General features: G+C 42.8%; 1 protein-coding gene across 1 annotated transcript in view; it reads left to right on the top strand.

The window, feature by feature from the left end:
* The window catches only part of ANO4 (anoctamin 4), a 417,984-nt gene that overhangs the window by 11,428 nt on the left and 388,401 nt on the right, over positions 1-18,155 (top strand). Inside the window, exons 2-3 of the mRNA XM_043882273.1 lie at positions 5,806-5,889; positions 13,900-14,151. Of these exons, the coding sequence (XP_043738208.1) occupies positions 5,806-5,889; positions 13,900-14,151 (336 nt within the window). The remainder of the gene's footprint in view (positions 1-5,805; positions 5,890-13,899; positions 14,152-18,155) is intronic.

Raw genomic sequence — 18,155 nt, 5'->3', positions numbered from 1 at the left:
AAAAGATGATGCTGTGAAAGTGCTGCACTCAATACGCCAGCAAATTTGGAAAACTCAGCAGTGGCCACAGGACTGGAAAAGGTCAGTTTTCATTCCAATCCCAAAGAAAGGCAATGCCAAAGAATGCTCAAACTACTGCACAATTGCACACATCTCACATGCTAGCAAAGTAATGCTCAAAATTCTCCAAGCCAGGCTTCAACAGTACGTGAACCATGAACTTCCAGATATTCAAGGTGGATTTAGAAAAGGCAGAGATCATATTGCCAACATCCATTGGATCATCGAAAAAGCAACAGAATTCCAGAAAAACATCTACTTCTGCTTAAGGTGGATTTAGAAAAGGCAGAGGAACTAGAGATCAAATTGCCAACATCCATTGGATCATAGAAAAAGCAATAGAATTCCAGAAAAACATCTACTTTTGCTTTATTGACTATGCCAAAGCCTTTGACTGTGTGGATCACAACAAACTGTGGAAAATTCTTCAAGAGATGGGAATACCAGACCATCTGACCTGCCTCCTGAGAAATCTATATGCAGGTCAAGAAGCAACAGTTAGAACTGGACATGGAACAACAGACTGGTTCCAAATCAGGAAAGGAGTTCGTCAAGGCTGTATATTGTCACCCGGCTTATTTAACTTGTATGCAGAGTACATCATGAGAAACGCTAGGCTAGATGAAGCACAAGCTGGAATCAAGATTGCTGGGAGAAATATCAATAACCTCAGATATGCAGATGACATCACCCTTATGGCAGAAAGAGAAGAACTGAAGAGCCTCTTGATGAAAGTGAAAGAGGAGAGTGAAAAAGTTGGCTTAAAACTCAACATACAGAAAACTAAGATCATGGCATCTGGTCCCATCACTTCATGGAAAATAGATGGGGAAACAATGGAAACAGTGACAGATTTTATTTTTTTGGGCTCCAAAATCATTGCAGATGGTGACTGCAGCCATGAAATTAAGAGACGCTTACTCCTTGGAAGGAAAGTTATGACCAACCTAGATAGCATATTAAAAAGCAGAGATATTACTTTGCCAACAAATGTCCATCTAGTCAAAGCTATGGTTTTTTCCAGTAGACAGATATGGATGTGAGAGTTGGACTATAAAGAAAGCTGAGTGCTGAATAATTGATGTTTTTGAACTGTGGTGTTGGAGAAGACTGTTGAGAATCCCTTGGACTGCAAGGAGATCCAACCAGTCCATCCTAAAGGAAATCAGTCCTGAATATTCATTGGAAGAACTGATGTTGAAGCTGAAACTCTAATACTTTGGCCACCTGATGCAAAGAACTGACTCATTTGAAAAGATCCTGATGCTGGGAAAGATTGAAGGTGGGAGGAGAAGGGGATGACAGAGGATGAGATGATTGGATGGCATCACTGACTCAATGGACATGAGTTTGAGTGAACTCCGGGAGTTGGTGATGGACAGGGAAGGCTGGCATGCTGCAGTCCATGGGATTGCAAAGAGTCAGACATGACTGATGGAACTGAACTGACTCATCGTTTCAAATTATGGTTTTCTCAGGGTATGTGCCCAACAAACCTAGGTTTTAATTCCAGCTTTGTGACTTCCCTGAAGTGTGATTCTGGGCAAGTTCTCTAATTTTGTAAGCCTCTAGATAATGGGATAATCATACCTATCTTAAAAGAGTCTTTTTGGAGCACAAATGAAATAATGATGGAAATGAAGTAATGAATCTTTAGCTCAGTGCCTGACAAGGAGTATGTAGTCAATGACTACTGTTTTATGAACCCACCACCATTTCATTTTCTTAGACGTTTTGTCTAAATGCAAATGCAGAATTTGCATTTCTACATCTTGCCCTACTGTGATTTCTGTTCCTGTTTATTTTTGTAAAAAAGCTTTTGTATATACAGACTGGTGGTCAAGACAGATTGATAATTTAACAAATATTTATAAAATGAATACCTTGTGACCACCACCTAGGTCAAGAATAGGCCATTCCCAGCACTGTGGAGCACACCTGCATTCCCCCTACTTTCTCACAATTCACACTGTTTTCTTTCTTACCAAGTGGAATCACCATGCTGACTAATTATTTTTGTGCTAATTATTTTGATACTTTTCCTTACAGTTTTACCATCTATATATGCATCTATAAATAATTCAGTTTAGTTTTGTTGAAATTTTCATTTGGGTACGATATATGTGCTTCTTTCATTAAACTTTATGTTTGCGAGGTCTGTTGATAGTATTTTGTGTTGCTTTGCTTCGTTCATTTCCTTTGCTAGATGGTATTCCATTTTATGAGTACCTTTGTTCTTTTTAAATATAGTTAGTGTTAGTTGCTCAATCATGTCCAACTCTTATGACCCCATGGACTGTAGCCTGACAGGCTCCTCTGTCCAAGGGATTCTCAAGGCAAGAATACTTGAGTAGGTTGCCATACACTTTTCTAAGGGATCTTCCTGACCCCGGGATCGAACCTGGGTCTTCTGCATCGATAGGCAGATTCCTTATTGTCTGAGCCTCTAAGGAAGCCCTGAAGCTAACACTGATTGTACACTTTCTATGTATTATTTTATAAAGTAAATGCTATTACTATTCCCATTGTACATAGACAGAAACAGAGCCATGGAGAGACTGTGCTCAAGGGATGGAGGGGTCTAACGTGGATTACTGACTCCAAGACCCACAAAGTTCATTAACCTCATTCACAGGCTCAAGTTTTTCCACTAGTTACTTGATTTTATTTAACTACAGTTCGTTCCTAAAGGATTAAATGGATAGTCAAGCCCTCTCACAGTTTTTTGGTTTTAATTCTTATATAGGAAAACATCTTCTCTGCAGAGTCACTTTGTACCAAAACTACCATAGTTCTTTGTACTTACTTTTGCTCTTTGAGTCTTTTCAAAATATTGCGAAACTATGCCCTAGTTTTACCATTCAGATTCAACTCAAATTTCAGTAGTTTTTCCTGTTCAAATGTATGCGCAGTCTCTTCCCAGGCATTCATTGCTAATTCAAACATTCTGCTTCTTTGTTGATTACTAATTCTCAGTGTTCTTTTCTTTTTCATTCCTTTTCTCTTCTCTCCATTCATAATCATTTCTGTGGCTACTGAATCTCCCTGTCACCTCTCCCCACACTTTGATGCCATTGACCTTGTCCCTTTTCACTTCCAAAATATTTTAAGGGCAGATCATTCGTGAAGGGTTTTTAAAAACTAGGAATGACAACTTAAGAGTAGTTGTAGTTTGATATGTTTTAGGTCTGGGTGTTGTTGATTCAGCTGATTCCACAAATATATATAGAATTACTTGCTAACTATGCATTTTGAGTGGCTGATTTATTTTTGTCAACCATGCCTCATCCTCTTCTACCTCCTCCCCTAGCCCAGGAAAAGTGAGATAAGCAGTATTGTCACCATTTTCAGATGTTAAGATCACGACTAAAGAAGTCGAGAGCTTGACCAAGTTCACAGAGTTCATGTGCAGCAAAGCTGGGGCTTCAGGCCTCAGGTCTGCTGACTCTCAGCCAAGTGCTCTTTCTCCTTGAACCTCTATTGAAGTTACAGTTCATAAGGGGAAATGGTCATTTTTTTTTTATGGAAATTTTTTCTTTAATTTCATGCATTCCTTTATTCTTTCTTTCAAACAATGAACATATATTGAGGATTCGCCTTTTGCAGGCATAGCACTAAGGTCTGGAAATAACAAGTTGAATAATGTGTGGACCTGCCCTTGACAAGCACATGGTTTGGGGTACCTCTGTGCTGTTCTTAGCTGTTGAGTCCTGTCTGACTCTCTGCGACCCCATAGACTATGGCCCGCCAGGCTCCTCTGTCCATGGGATTCTCCAGGCAAGAATACTGGAGTGGGTTACCATGCCCTCCTCCAGGGGATCTTCCCAACCCAGGGATCGAATCCAGGTTTCCCTCATTGCAGGCGGATCCTTTACCATCTCAGCCACTAGGGAAGCCCTAGGGGTACCCGTAACAGAGTACAATCTCGCATGCGCGGTACTGTTGGCGCGTCTACTGCGCCTGAAGCCCACTAGAGAGAGGAGATGCTTAGAGAAGGAATTGGTTGCATGAACTTGCTTGAATTATTTTCTCCACGTTAAAAACTGTTTATTTCCTTGTTCGTGGAGCTACAGTGACCTTGATGTGGCCTCTCGGGGCTCGCAGTGCTTCTCCGCCCGCTGGCTCATTACCTGCTTTTGTCAATACTCTCCAACTGCTTTCAAACCACAAGCACATCCAGACGCCCCTGCGGATGACTCCCATTTCCTGCTCTCTTTGCCTAGGCACCTGTGGGTCTTTCCTCCGAGAGTGTTCATCTGCAAAGCCATCTTCTCTAACGGCCCGCATTACTGTTCTTAAAATATGACTCCGCATGTTTCTAAAAACCCTTTCTCTTTGAGTACATTTGACTAATTCTTAATTATTTCTCTCCTTCAGACCTGTAATTTTTAACATTATAGATCAGACTTTAATAATAAGTTTTCCTGGTATCACATGACAAATAATATTTGTATATTTCCTTCAGGTCAGTTTGCAGCCATTCTTATAACTTTTTGTCTCTAACCTGTAACGTGTTATATTAGATAATATTTATTTTGGTATTTTAAAAATATTTCATTTTATTTGACTGCGCCGGGTCTTACTGGCAGCATGTGGGATTTTTAGCTGTGGCATGTGGAATCTAGTTCTCTGACCAGGGATAGAACCCAGACCCCCTGCATTGGGATCATGGAGTCCTGGCTACTGGACTACCAGGGAAATCCCTGTTTTGATATTTTAAAGTCGCTTATGGCCTGCCGTTTTCATAGACATTTTAAGGCAGTTCTGATCTTGGCTGGAGCTCTGCCCTGCCACATGCTGTTGTGTGACCTCAGGCAAGGTGCTGAGCCACTTGGAACCTCAGCTTTTCCATCAGAGACATGGGGTGACACCTGCCATGTTCCATGCATGAGACAAGGTGGCCGGAGATGCTAAGATGCCATGTAAATGGGAGGTTTGGTGTCTCTGCTGCTCTGCCTGGAACGCGATCTGCTCACGGTACTGAGGTCTGCATGGCAGCCGGCCGGACTGAGCCTGGAAGGGAATTGAGCCCACTCTCTGCCTCCACTGCCTTGCCTGCCATGGTTTGGCCACCACCTCCTCGTCTCAGGACGATCGAGTGGCCTCATAAAGCAGTCTGTCGGCCTCTCCTTTCACACTCCTCTTGTCTGTTCCCCTTGCTGCCTCAAAGTGATCCTTCCGAAATGAAAATGGAATCCTATTCTCTTGGCAGCATCCAGACTGGTTAATGTGGTTTATAAAGACCCTTTGTGGTCCAGCCTCTGCTCACCTCTCTTTTACTGTGTTTAGCTGCTAAGTGACAAAGCTGAGACTTCTGAGTTTCTAGACATGATGATGGCACTCTGCCTGGGTCTTTCCCCTCAACGCACCCCCCTTTTGCCTAGTTGGATAGTATTCATCTCTTAGGTTTTAGTTCAGATGTCACTTCCTCTGCGAAGCCTTACCTGATACATTCTAGTTTGGATTAGGTGCTTTTTCACCTGGTCAGACAGTCCTCTCCCAGTGCCCTCCTCCTGTTTTAATAACAGTGACACCAAACTGAAATTGTCCATATGACAATCTGGGTTGTTTGTCAGAATGTTCGAAATGCCTGGCCCCTGGCATTTCCTGCAATGAATGAGCCAATGAATGAGTATGAGTTTCTTGGACACGACATTTGGTTTATTTTCCAGCGGTCATAAATCTACTTTGTGATCATGGTATTTATCAGAATGTAATTAACCTCCTCTTTTATTTTCTTAACAGACAAAGATATAAGCAGTGGGAGTTATAACCTTTCCTCTGCAACGACTGGCAGCTACTACAGTTGTGTCAGCCAGGTCACCATAGGTAAGCCACTGAGCCATGTTTTAATGAAAATTATTATTACCTGTAAAGGGTTGGGGTGTGGGGCTGAGAAAGGAGTGAGCAGAAAATGTAAAGACCCTCAAATTTATTTTCAGGATCAGGGCACTTGCTTGTGAACTCAACTTGCTGGGGTGCCCTCTTGTGGATCATTATTACTTTTGCCTAGAGATGGTTGGAGCTAATGTGGTCCAGAGAGATTTAAAAAGCATGGGTTTCCCTAACTCTCCATCATTTGCTTTCTCTTTCATTTGTCTATCACCTGTATTATTATGTACTTAATATAAAAGCTGACTTAGTTTTTTAAGATTTATTTTCATTTATTTTAAAAAGAAAATTTATATCACAATAGCAAATAGTATGTTTCCTATAATTTAATGCATAGTAGTGAAAGTCGCTCAGTTGTGTCTGACTCTTTGCAACCCCATGGACTGTAGCCCGCCAGGCTCTTCTGACCATGGGGATTCTCCAGGCAAGAATACCGGAGTGGGTTTCTGTTCCCTTCTCCAGAGGATCTTTCTGACCCAGGGATTGAACCTGGGTCTTCCTCATTGAGGGCAGATTCTTTACCGTCTGAGACACCAGGGAAGCCCTATTCCCAGGTGGCTCAGTGGTAAAGAATCTGCCTACCAATCTAATGCATCCATGTGTAAAATAACAACGAATTAGTGTTACTGAATGCTAGGTATGCTTTGGGGGATTCTGTACCACCTGCCCTATCCCCTGACATCTCAGAAATAACATCACCTGTCTTAGCACATGGCCTCCTCAGAAACTTGGAGTCTGCAGCTTGGGGCGTGTGGCTCTCTATCCCTCCCTCCCGGAGGAGGGACTCCCTGCAGATACAGTAGGGTCCTAGCAGAACACAACATGCTCACCTAGCACTACTCTTTGGGGGAAGTACAACTAGGATAGAAACATTATCAGTAATAGGAAGACCTAAGAAGCACATTTCTTGAAAAGAAAAAGCCAAGAGAATTTCTAGAAGGGGAGACTGAGGAAGGTTAAAGTTAGAGATCTACCCTGGTAACATCCGTGGAGCCATGTCAGTGGATGATGGGTGGGAAGCCAGGTTACAGGGCCTTGAATGAGGCCCTTGAATGAGGGCCTTGAATGAGTAATGAACTGTGAGTAGAGATGTCTCTTAAGACACTTGTCAATGAACATGGAGGGGTGGGTAATCCTCACAACAGTCCCATGAGATGGATGCTGTTATTTCCTCCATTTTACAGATGAGGAAACAAGGGATGAGATGAGGAGGGAGGCGGGAGGGGGGTTCAGGATGGGGAACACATGTAAATCCATGGCTGATTCATGTCAATGTATGGCAAAACCACTACAGTATTGTACAGTAATTAGCCTCCAACTAATGAAAATAAATGAAAAAAAAAATAAAATGGGCTTTAACTTTTGGAGTCTCTAAAAAAAAAGAAAAAGTTAAAAAGTAAGAAAGAAAGAACACCTGGGTGGTAAGAGCTGGGATTTGAGCCCAGGTAATCCAACTCCTGTTGGACGTCACTCTTGTGAAATTGCCATGGGTCTAGTCAACTGTGGCCACCATGTCAGGGTATTATGAACTGAATTTGTTTCTCCAAAGATAGATTGAAGCTTTAACCTCTGGTACCCGTGAATTGACCTTATTTGAAAATAGGGTGTGTACAGGTGTAACCAAGTTAGGATGAGGCCATATGCACTTAGGATGGGGCTTCTAATTCAATGTGACTGGTGTCTTTGTAAGCAGAGGAGAAGAGACACACGAGACATATATATATATGTATATGTGTGTGTGTATATATATATATATATATAGGGAGAGCATTGTGTGATGACAGAGGCAAAGATTAGAGGCTTGTGTCTGCAAGTCAAGGAACTCCAAGGATCGCCAGCAACATCGGGGCTAAGAAAAATGCAAATAACAGATTTTCTCCTAGAGACTTCAGAGAGAGCACAGCCCTGCCAAAATCTTGATTTCAGATTTCTAGCCTCTAAAACTGCAAGAGGATACATTTCTGTTTTTTGTTTTTTAAAGCCACCTAGTTTGTGGCCTTTTGTTACGGTAGCCCTCGGAAGCTCATGTATCAGGGTCTTTAAAAAAACTACTTTATTAGTATCTCTTGGCCGTGACGGGTCTTTGCTGCTGTGTGGGCTTTTCTCGAGTTGCAGAGAGCAGAGGCTGCTGCTTGTGGCCGAGCGCAGGCCCCTCACTGCAGGGGCTTCAGTAGCTGTGGCTTCCAGGCTCTAGTGGTGCCCAGGCTTGGTTGCTCTGCAGCATGTGGGGTCTTCCTGGACCAGGGATCAAACCTGTGTCCCCTGCATTAGCAGGTGGATTCTTATCCATGGTTCTGCCAAGTAAGTCCATGTGCCAGGTTCTTACCTATGTACTCACCTCTGAAGAAGAGGTGGGTATGACAGACAATTTTCTCAGAAGGTGATGGGCCCTTGAATGTTGCTTCTGTTTCAACAAACTCAGACCAGCTGAACCCATAAGGAAAATTAGCAGTCTTACAAAAAACCGGAATGAACCTTTGGGCCAACCCAATATTATTTCACATAACAGGAAAGTCTGTTGGGAGGACCGGTTGATTAAGCTGCTCAATGATACTGTGAAAGACCTTCTTCCATTTGCCTTCCTAGGGGAATCTATCTCTGTGGTGGCAGCCAGATGGTCCGGGAATTGCATTGAGACACAACAGTGATCAGAGGGAAAGGTGCTTCGGTGCCTTCCTCAGGCATTACTTGAGGAGCTGAAACTTTCCCTCGCAGGGTCTCAGAGGCTTCTCCTCTCCCATTGGGTGGGGTTAAGTCTCATGACCACCCTTCAGCCAATCCCTGACAAAGGAGATAAGATCATCTTTAGACCCATCCTTGCCAGGTGGAGATGGGAGAGGACTAGACCTGCCTGCCCTCACTCACTGGGCTGTGTGTGGGTGGGATGAATTCCCAAACAAAATTTGACTCTGGGAGGATGGGATGGGGGATGGGGGATGGGTTCTGCACAGGGATCAGGCTGTGTCCACTGCCCACAGTCTGTCCAGTACAAACCCTTTAGAAATATTTATAGTAAAAACAGCAAATAATTAACAGCTTTATACCCAGTACTGGGGGAGGACATCTCTGAGTCACCTAGCATTTTGTTTTTTTTTTTTTAGAGCTCTTTTTGTTTCTTTCATCTCCTGGACTGCTAGTGTCTCATCTGTGAGGGAATTCCATTTAAGAAAACAGCATACCTCTGGACTTCCTATTAATGTAGTTCTTTGTAGGAACCTATGTCCTGACAAAAGAATTGCCAAAAAATCCAATCCATACAAAAAGTGACTCCTTCTGAAAATTTTCTACTTATCTGTGAGACCCTTGTAAAATTCCTTATATTTTTAGTAAATGCCCATTTACCATGTATGACAGATTTAAGAATTTTAAAGTTAATTAACATCATGTTTTTTTCTCAAGACCATCTCTAATTTTGAGTGTTCCTTACATGTCTCTTTTTAGGATTTGGGGGCCAGTGAGTGCGAATGTTGACATGTAACTCAAAGGGAGCTGGGACCCCTTCTTCTGGCCCACCTAGAGACAGGGTGATGGGTAAGAGAGAGTGAGTAGGCTACCAATGTGACATTTTTATTACTTGCCTCTTAGACACTGGGACTCCAGCTGTCCACCAGCTGTTGGACAACCAACCACCCAATATACTTTGACCTTATTACTGCTATTAAATTTTGGCTGGTCTGGTTTTATTCCATCATAATTATGCAGCTCTTATTATAGCTCATTTGTATCAATAACATGAATTAATATATTTGCTAATGAACTCCATTTCTGCATTAAATGATGTGGAAATTTCCTAAACTTTTATAAAGGACTGTGAACAATATTTTTTCAAAATTAAGCATGTTATAAATAAGCTATCATTTTATGAAAGAAATGGTAAAGCCTGAAATTGTGGATGGTTCAGAGTTCCTTCAGACTTTTAAGTCTAATGCTTTCACAGTGTGTGACAAATATTGTACACCCTGTTCTGTATAATGACTTCCAAGGAGCTTGGAATATGGAAAGAAGAAGAGGGGCTTAATCGAGTTTCCGAATGAAACAATGAGGCAAGGGAAAACATGGCCCCATAATTGTTCTTCTTGTAAAAGGATTCTTTGGTGTAAGTAGGAGGTAATACGTTCTCACAATTTTAATAAAAACGTGATGGAACATCAGTTTAAATGGAGCCTCCTCGAATTTCCTTTCTATGGCCCAGTACACTTGTAGGAGCTATGGGAGATCCATGAGTATTGATCACAAGATAAACACACTTGCATCAGAGGTTTAGTCCAACACACAGTGTCGGAGGCAGCCCTGGGGTCAGTAGCATTTGCTTCAGCCTCCGCTGCAGCTCTGGCCCCATTGAAGTTCCGAACATTGAGAATTAGCATTCTCTGTGATTATCCTCAGGGGCTCCATAGCCCTCACCAGAGGAGTCCCTCATCTCACTGCCTTCCATTTACTCACCTTTCAGGAAGGTGACCAACCAAGAAGAGCTCAAATAGTCCAGTTCGCGTGTTCTCGAGTGTGTCAGTGTCTCCCTCTCCTTGTGAATTCTGGTCCATTGAGATCTCTCTATGAAAAATGGTTTGGAAAGGAATAAGTGACCTCAGGGCCATTTGTGGGGGAAACAGACTCCGGTTCCATTTTCTAGAATCCTTCTTGTTGCCTGTGCTCTTAGTGAGGCAGGGTAGCTTTGAGGACCAGAGCACTTGTCTTCGATGAGCCTGAGCTTGAATCTGTTATTTGTGTCGTTATTGACCTTGGGAAAGTAATAATTTCCCTTAGCCTTTGTTTCCTAATCTGTCAAATGGGAATATTAGTATGTTCCTGACAGGGTTATTGTGAGGTTTAAGTGAGGTGGTGCTGATAGATCCCTAGTGCATTGCCAGGAAGTGTTAGACAGGATCATAACTTCTAGTAGATTTATAATTTTGTTTTTGGATTTATCATTTTATGACAGTGAAGTAGAGTGTTCATTTCTTGGCATCAGCCATGACTTCAATGTGGTTGATTCCCACATTTACAGCTCTGATCCCATGTCTCCTGATCCTCATTGCTTTTGTTTTTCAGCCTCGTACCAAACATTTCCAGATAGATATTTACAGTAAAACTCTATCTCCTCTTGTCTAAAAACACACTCAACCTTCCTCAGCCCTTGCCAGGCCAGTCCGTCTGATGGCCATAGTGAGGATTCACTTTTCTGTTTGCCATAAGTCTTCTCTGACATCTTGCTGGACAAAGCCCCCTGGTGGCCCCAGACTCCTTTCTTTCCCTCTTATTGTTGTATATCTCACTGCACTTCTTTTCCTTTCTTGCTGCCAACACTTAGATTTGGTCCCTTAGTAATGCTTTCTTAGCTTCTACATCGTAGCCTCTGTGTCACCTCCTTGTCACTGGTCTAGGAAGAATTCTGTGAACAGTGGGTATCTACTGAATGCCAGGATAAAGAGCCAAATAAAGAAACACTGGGAGGGAGTTTCAAAGATGATTAAGATACCCTCTGACCTTGAGGGGTGCTCAGCTCCTGAGGGAGACACATAGGAAAAAGGAACACCTGGCTGTGAAGTATGGGCAGAGACTGTCCGACATGTGCAAGTCAAAGGGTCAGTCGCTCAGTCCTGTCTGACTCTTTGTGACCCCATGGACTGTAGCCCGCCAGGCTCCTCTGGCCATGGGGTCTCTAGGTGAGAGTACTAGAGTGGGTAGCCATTCTCTTCTCCAGGGGCTCTTCCCAGCCCAGGGATCAAACCCAGATCTCCTGTATTGCAGCCAAGTTCTGTACCAACTGAACCACCAGGGAAGCCCCGTCTGACACGTGTCTGTATTCAGGTGGCTTCACACTAGTGTGGGGGGGCTGCCCAGATGCCACTCTCGAGTCGTCGGGATCCAGGCAGGCCTCCCACCGTGCTGCCCCTTTAGGGCTTTCTTGGCCCCTCGGTACCCTCTCCCCCGTTTGGACTGTCTCCCCTCACCCCTCCGGTCCCTACACCCAGCACCTGTTCCAGGGGCTGTCTTTACTCAGTTAAGTCAGCTTTGGGAAGTCAGAGGAAGCTTCCCAGAAGGAATCAGCACCAGAGGAGGCAGGGACAGATTCTGGCTTTTGCTGCTGTCTGTTTGATTTTGCCAGTCCCCACTTGAAAAACTTAGTTAGAGTTATTGCTTTGCCTAATAAGTAAACTCCAATTTTCTTACCTTGGCGTTTAAGACCCTCAGCTATCTTGCACCAACCTACCTTTGCATTTTTATTTTTTTCCTGACTGTACTTACATTGTATTTCTAAATTCTCTATCTTGGCTGCAGATGCAAAGGCCTGCAGAGGTCAGGCATGTAAGATAAATTAAGTGAGGCTGGGAGTAAGGCGTTAGGGAGTGGGGGGGACTGTGGCCGACAGGAATTCCTTTGTTCCACTTCAGTAGAGTGGCTCTGTGGTTGCTTCAGCTGACATTTGCCACACGGGAATGCAGTCCAGTATTGCTAGATATTTAGGGGAAGATCAAGAGGTGTTTTTTTTTTTTAATATTTATTTATTTATTTTTGTCTCTGTTGGGTCTTCGTTGCTGCACGCAGGCTTTCTCTAGCGGCGGTGAGCAGAGGCTACTCTTCCTTGCTGTGTGCGGGCTTCTCATCATAGTAGCCTTTCTTGTGGCAGAGCATGGGCTCCAGAGAACAGGCTCAGTAGTTGTGATGCATGGGTTTAGTTGCCCCATGGCATGTGGGATCTTCTCAGACCAGGAATTGAACCTGTGTCTTCTGCATTGGCAGGCAAATTCTTTACCACGGGACCACCAGGGAAGCCCTGAAAATCAAGAGATTTTTAAAGAGATAACAAAGCTGGATTTTGTTGAGACTGCTCTAGATTTTTATTGTTGTCAATTTTAATTTTGCTTCAAATTTAGAAAAATGTAGGCTAACAAAACATAGCTACAGAATAAATCTGTTCTTCTGGTTGTTCTAGACTACAACCCTTACCTAGAAGGCCAAGTTCATGCCATCTTTTCCATGACCTAGTTCCTCTACCGAGAAGGGCTTTGTCTCCCAAAATCCTGAGGAATGTTCCTGTCCTACTTTAGTTCTTTCATCTCACTTTGTATTCTTGTTAGTTGTAATTTAGGAGAAAGAACGTAGGTTTTGGAGCCAGACAGATCTGGGTTTAAATTCTGCCTCTGGCACTTACTGGCTGCTTGGCCTAGGGAAGATCCAGTTTCCTCATCTATAAAACTGAAATAGTGGAGAAGAGGGCAACAGAGGATGAGATAGTTGGATGGCATCATCGACTCAAAGGACATGAGTTTGAGCAAGCTCTGGGAGATAGTGAAGGACAGGGAGGCCTGGTGTGCTGCAGTCCATGGGGTCTCAAAGACTCATGCACGACTTAGTGACTGAACAACTTTGCCCCATATAATTGCTGTGAAGGTTACAATCACTTTTTGCAAAGTACCTAGAATGTAATCAAAGTGAAAGTGTTAGTTGCTCAGTTGTGTCCAACTCTTTGCCACCTCATGGACTGTAGCCCTCCAGGCTCCTCTGTCCATGGGATTTTCCAGGCAGGAATACTGGAGTGGGTTGCCATTCTCTTCTCCAGGGGATCTTTCTGACCCAGAAATTGAACCCAAGTCTCTTGCATTGCAGGTAGATTCTTTACCATCTGAGCCACTAGGGAAACCAGAATGTAATAGACCTTCATGTATTTTTTTCATTGTAATCACAAGTCTTATCTCCTTTATTAGACTCTGAGCTCCTGAAGGACAAAGACTGGGCACCCAGCACCCAGTATGTGCTTGATAAACATACATTGGTTAGTTAACAGGATTCATCAAGTGTGACAATTCCTGTCTGCTTATTAGTAACATGAAGCCTTATCTCAAGTGGTGTTTTACTGACTCTCAGCTAAGACTTTTGCGAAATAAAAGGGCAAGATGATGTGATGTTTTGATTGCCGATCCTGACCTTATGTGTCTGTCTTGCCAGGTTACGATGTTGCAGGGCCTGTTGCGATCGGGCTCACCCACTGGAAAAACCCCTACGCACAAGGCAGACCCACCCTCCCGTCAGAGCTGCCTCTCTTCATCTCCAAAGATGCAGGCGTCCCAGTGTATCACCGCTCCCTCGCTCGCAGGACTGAGCTGGCCACGCCTCTGTCTTGCCCAGCCTCACTGTCCATCACTCCAGTGCCTTCGTATAGCAGCAGCAGCCAGGAGACCCTGAGCCAGGACACTGCAGGTAACAGCGCTGGCTTCCTGTTAGAGACTCAGGACACAGTGTGTCTAAAGACTCCTCATGCGTCTGCCTACTGAATGGATTGCGTCCGTATTTCTGCTTGTGTGATGCTATGGACCCCAACAGTTCTCCCGTATTTGCTGGCCTTTAAATAGCTTGGGTGTATCAGAAATAAGGTCAGATGTGTTCAGGAATATTTGACCTAAGCATTAGTTCTGTTTGGTGTGATGTCATCTAGAAATCAACTCTGAATCAGAATTCCAGGTTTTTCTGTAGGACTTGTTGTTTGTTAATTTCTACTCTCTAGGTAGTGATAAGACATCAAAAAGTTTTGAATACAGTCAAGCTGGTAGTCAGTTACTATCAACACGTGATGCTCCACCAGTTTGATCTATGTCAGGGGTCTGCCCATCACTGCCAGTGGGCCAAATCTTGGCTGCCACTTGTTCTTTTTCAGCCCAAGAACTAAAAATAGTTTCTATTTTAAATGGTTGGTAGCTTAGTCTGTTCAGGCTGCTATAACATAAGACCACAGATCAGGTAGTTCATAAAAAAGCAAATTTATTTTTCACAGTCTGGGGGCTGGAGGTTTGAGATCAGGATGCCAGCATAGTTGGGTGAGGACCCTTTTTTGGGTCACAGACCTCTCGTAGTGTCCTTACATGACAGAAAGGGTGAGGGATCTCTGTGGGGTCTTTTTTGTAAGAATGCTAATCCCAGTCATGATGGCTCTGCCTTCATGACCTAAGCACCTCCCAAGGTCCCTACCTCCTAATAACATCATATTAGGCATTAGGATTTCAAATGTGTACATTTTGGAGGGACACAAACATTCATACCATACTGTTGGAAAAAATTAAAAGGGTGATAATCTTTGAGACATGTGAAATTCAGATTTCAGTGTTCATATATAAAGTTTTATTGGGACACAACCACTTATGTATTTGTCTGTGGTTGCTTTCAGGTGACGAATGGCAAAGTTGAGTAACTGTGACAGAGATGGAATGGCCTGCAAAGCCTAAAATATTTGCTGTTTGGCTCTTTGCAAAAAATGTTGACCACTGATCTGTATGATCTTTGGGGCTTATGACTTACACAGTCAGGGCAAGAAGAATATTCACAGCATCTTGCTTTGAAATTTATTGCTTCCATTATACTTTGAGTTGTAGAAAGCTTTACTTAGGCAAGAATGGCCAGTTAATTAAACATTTCTAGAGTCTTGAGTTGGAGGTTTAAAATATGCAAAATCTATCCTGCCACTATTTTTTCCCCGTACAGATACAACACTTAGAGATAATGGTTTAGGCAGAGAAACTCAATGCATAATTTCTGTTCTGGAGATAAATTTTTGAAGGTTGACACTCAACATTTCACAATGACACTCAACAAATTCACAGATGCTGCCACCTAGAGGTGAGACACTGATGGTGCAGAATTTCCAGATGATCAAGAGCAGTCTCTAAACAGTGGATTGCAGACTTCACTAAATGTTCAGAGTCCCCAACTGCTTAGAAATGAAGATGCCTGGGCTCTATCCAGGGGATGCTGTGGGCATGGCACCGAGCAAGCTTCAGTGTCTGCTTCCTGCAGGCTGCTCCCTCCTGGGAGTTTTATTCCTGAGTTTCCCACACACCCCTTTGGCTGTCACAAGCGGGACACACAAGAGTCTTCGGTTAAGTGGCTGGGTGATGTTGCAGAGTGCTGGGGGATATTCGCATACCGCTAGCTCCGCAAACCTGAGCATCTCTCTGGTTGTCCTGATGGAAGGTCAGTTGGAGAGCAGAGAAATCGTGATCTGAAGTGTGAACATTCTCCATATTTATGTTTGAAATCTCCTGCGCTTTGATTTATCAGATTGAAAACTGACTCTGCCTGCTTTAAAAAGTTGAGTAAAATCAGAAGTTAAGAAAAGTGCTGCTTTTGGCCTGGGTAGCTGCGAGGTTATGGCATTTCGTGGCAAAGAGGAATGTGAAATGGCAGCTGCCAGATTAACATTTTATCACGTTTCCCTTTGAGTTGACTTTTCATTTTCTTTTTCCATAGAGCCTCACAGTCTGATTTTTGGAGGAGGTTTCTATTTTTAACTTGTAGGTTTTCAGAAACAAATGAAAAGCCCGTATTTCTCTTCAATCCTAGGAACTTCCTGTTAGCAATAAAATGTTGAATTTTTACAAGCAACTGGTTTTTAGTAATAATAATTTGCGTATTTATAAAGTAAGCCTGACACTTAATGATACATTAAACAAGCAGGTAGTATTTTATAATAGAGTATTATAGCTCCTGGTGTAACTTCTGTGAGTCTAAATTATGTTTATCTTTTGGTTAATTATTGCATTTGTTGATTTCTTACAACAGTTTATTGATTTTAATTGCATTTTTTTTGGTGTGAAAGCTTCCAGTTTCATTTTTCCTTCTTGGTTTCTTTTTTCTTTTTGCTGCATCTTGCAGCGTGTTGGATCTTAGTTCCCCGACCAGGGATTGAATCCATACCCTCTGCATTGGAAGTACAGAGTCTTAACCACTGGACCACCAAGGAAGTCTCTCCTTCCTGTTTTTAATAATAAAGTAAATTTATATAGACATATATACAGACAGACACACACATATATATTTGATTCTGTTGCTAGTTTGAAGGAAACTCTGAGCTAAGATAAGTCACTTTAGCTCTAGGAGAGTGTCCTACAGTTTCCAGACGGAGTCTCCTACTCTGTTTAATGGCGCCACAGTCCATCCAGACCCCAGCACCCCAGCAAAAACTGTTTTTTTTCATGCTTTAACCCTCTGCTGCCGTCAGCCTCCACACCCAGCTGACCAGCATGTTCACTGTCTACTCTAGAGATGTCTCTGATCCAGAGCATCCTCTCCATCCCCATTGCATTATCTCACTCCAGCTCTCATGATCTCTACTAGAGGAGCCTCCCCATTCTTAATTCTTCTATGTCCTTGGGGTTAGCTTTTCAAATTCATCTCTTCCTCTGTTTTCCACTCTTTCTCCCTCTCTCCATTCCTCTCCCACTTGAAAATCTCTGTTGAGAGAAAGAATGGAGAGAGAGAATATTTTTAAAAAGATAATCACTGAGAGTTTCCCAGAATTGTTGAGAGACAGAAATATTTTGATTCAAGAAACACAGTAATGCCGAGCAGAATAAGTAAAAATAAATCCACATATAAACATATTGTGGTGAGTCAGCAAAAGACAAAGAGAAAAATCTTGGTAATCTGAGGGGAGAAGCAGATTTACCACAATTGAGAAACAATTAAGGAGGAAGCCTTTCCAATGATAATGATAGCGGCCAGAAGACAGTGAATCAATAACTTCAAAATGCTGAAAGAGGTAATGGTCAGTTCAGAATTCTGAATCCAGCTAAGTGATCACTGAAGCGGGGGGTCAGCATTAGAACATTTTTGGAAAAAGACTGGGAAAGTTTACCCAAAGCACAGCTACTGGAAGAATGACTGTAAAGCCTATTTAATTTTTTTTTAATATTTTTATTTTAAAAAATATTTATTTATTTGACTGTGCCAGGTCTTTAGTGTGGGATTTTAACTTTTAGTTGCAGCATGTGGAATCTAGTTCCCTTAACAGGGATTGAACTGGGGCCCCCTGCACTGGGAGTGCAGAATCTTAGCCCTTGGACCACCAGGGAAGTCCCCTGAAGAGCCCATTTTAGAAAAGAAGGAATTTGAGCCTAGAAGAAAAGCTAAGATGAAAGAAATAAAGAGAGGAAGAAATACATGTTTAATTTAGAAAGATCCCTCTAGAAGAATGGTTTTCAACCAGGGATAATTTTATTTCTTGGGTACATTTGGCAATGTCTAGAGGTATTTTTGGTTGACACAGTGGGGCAGAAGGTATTATGAACATCTACTGATGCTGAAGCTGAAACTCCAATACTTTGGCCATCTGATGTGAAGAACTGACTCATTTGAAAAGACCCTGATGCTGGGAAAGATTGAAGGTGGGAGGAGAAGGGGATGACAGAGGATGAGATGGTTGGATGGTGTCA

This window comes from Cervus elaphus, chromosome 22 (genome assembly GCF_910594005.1).
Source record: "Cervus elaphus chromosome 22, mCerEla1.1, whole genome shotgun sequence".
NCBI classification, from domain to species: domain Eukaryota; kingdom Metazoa; phylum Chordata; class Mammalia; order Artiodactyla; family Cervidae; genus Cervus; species Cervus elaphus.
The sequence above is the reverse complement of the archived record's forward strand: the minus strand, read 5'-3'. Positions and strand labels throughout refer to the sequence as shown.